The sequence below is a fragment of the Propithecus coquereli genome, unplaced genomic scaffold, assembly GCF_000956105.1.
Source record: "Propithecus coquereli isolate 6110/MARCELLA unplaced genomic scaffold, Pcoq_1.0 Scaffold834, whole genome shotgun sequence".
Classification (NCBI taxonomy): Eukaryota; Metazoa; Chordata; class Mammalia; order Primates; family Indriidae; genus Propithecus; species Propithecus coquereli.
In genome coordinates this window covers 93,996-95,578 of record NW_012154552.1, presented here as the reverse complement: position 1 = coordinate 95,578, position 1,583 = coordinate 93,996, and the positions used below count along the sequence as shown (strand labels likewise).

Below are 1,583 nucleotides of genomic sequence, written 5' to 3'. Positions count from 1 at the left end.
TAACTATTAGAAATATCTAAGAATTAGATATATTTAAATAACTGTAGTTTTGTGATAGTGAATGATGTTACTGTAGTTGAAATAGTTCATTTAAGTGTTAACTTTATTGTTGTTGTAGCTTAAAGAGAAACCAAAATGCTATTTTCATTATAGTAATTTCAAACTGTTCTTTTGTTCCCCCAAAAGCTATCATTAGTGTGCCAAATGACATTGAATGACTGGATTGTTTTGAATAACTGAAAATGTCATGAGATCAGAGCTTGTGCTTGTTATTGGTGGTTTTTATTTGTATTTTTCCCATAGTTGGAAGGGCACAATATCTTCTCCACCCTGAGCTCCAGTGAATATGAACAGGTGCTCGAGATCATCCGCAAAGCCATCATTGCTACAGACCTTGCTTTGTACTTTGGAAACAGGAAACAGTTGGAAGAGATGCACCAGTCCGGATTGCTAAACCTTAATAATCAATCACATAGGTAACAACAATTTTAAAAAGCTTAGAAGCCCAGGATGTGTTATCTGGAATAAATTGATATTTAAGAAAAGAAATGTAATTTGGCATAAATTTATGTTTGAAAAGAGAAATGTAAAATATTATGTTTTTGTTTTACATGCATTTTATTTATATTCACTTTAGACATTTAATTGTTTGACAAAATTGATGATGATGTAGTATGAGGGATAATTAAAATACAAATTGGAATCTAAACTAGTCATGCAAAAATTGGCACTTTTAAAGGGAAAGGCTGGTAATTCATTCTCCCAAGACCCCAAGAGGTCCCTTCTTAAATTTATTGCAGTCCAGAGTTTGGTCATTGGCATCAGATACTCATTAGCAAATGAAAATGGATTTATTTTTCTGAATCCAAATCCTATTAACCAAGCTAATGTGATTGATGTAAAACCCGGAATTCCATTTTATTGATCTACAGACATGTAGCGTGGTCACAAGGATCAGAATGTTGGCATTTCATGTGGTCCGAATCATTTAGGAAGCCAAGTAGCCATCGAAAGTTTGTTTCAAGAACATGGAATTAGAACAAGGACAATTAGATTAATTAAATGTTCTAGTGGCAACAGAGTAAATAAGTCTGATGCCTTTTTGTCCAAGAAGGAGTGTCTTGCCTAGTGGATTCAGAAATATGTCAGGTATGTTCATTATGAACCTGTGCACCCATCTGTATCTTAGATCCAAGTTCACTGGCTAACCTGCCATCTCCCCTTGACAGTTCATAAGTAGTGCCACCAGCTTTCATTGCTTTGACTTTCCTGTTACTATTTCCATGTCTGACTAACTCCATCTTATGTGATGCCGTCTTTTTCTTTAGACTTGTCAACATTCCTTCACTGGTTCTATCCTAGTGTTGCTAAACTTGTATTTATTCTCTTTGTTCAGGCACTTTGCGTATCTCCTCTATAATTCGTTAAGTGCTGATCTTAACATTTCTACTCTAAAAGAAAGGCTCTGTTTTCAAGATCTTAGAAGCAATTCATGCAGGTACCCCAAACACAAAATATTAGTTTTACAAATGAATGTAGATATAAAGTTTATGTCTTCAAGAGTAAATATCATTTGTATAATG

The 1,583-nt window shown here is 34.0% G+C and overlaps 1 protein-coding gene across 1 annotated transcript in view; it reads left to right on the top strand.

The window, feature by feature from the left end:
- The window catches only part of PDE10A (phosphodiesterase 10A), a 196,876-nt gene that overhangs the window by 119,940 nt on the left and 75,353 nt on the right, over positions 1–1,583 (top strand). The window contains exon 13 of the mRNA XM_012663847.1: positions 304–476. Within this exon, the coding sequence (XP_012519301.1) occupies positions 304–476 (173 nt within the window). The remainder of the gene's footprint in view (positions 1–303; positions 477–1,583) is intronic.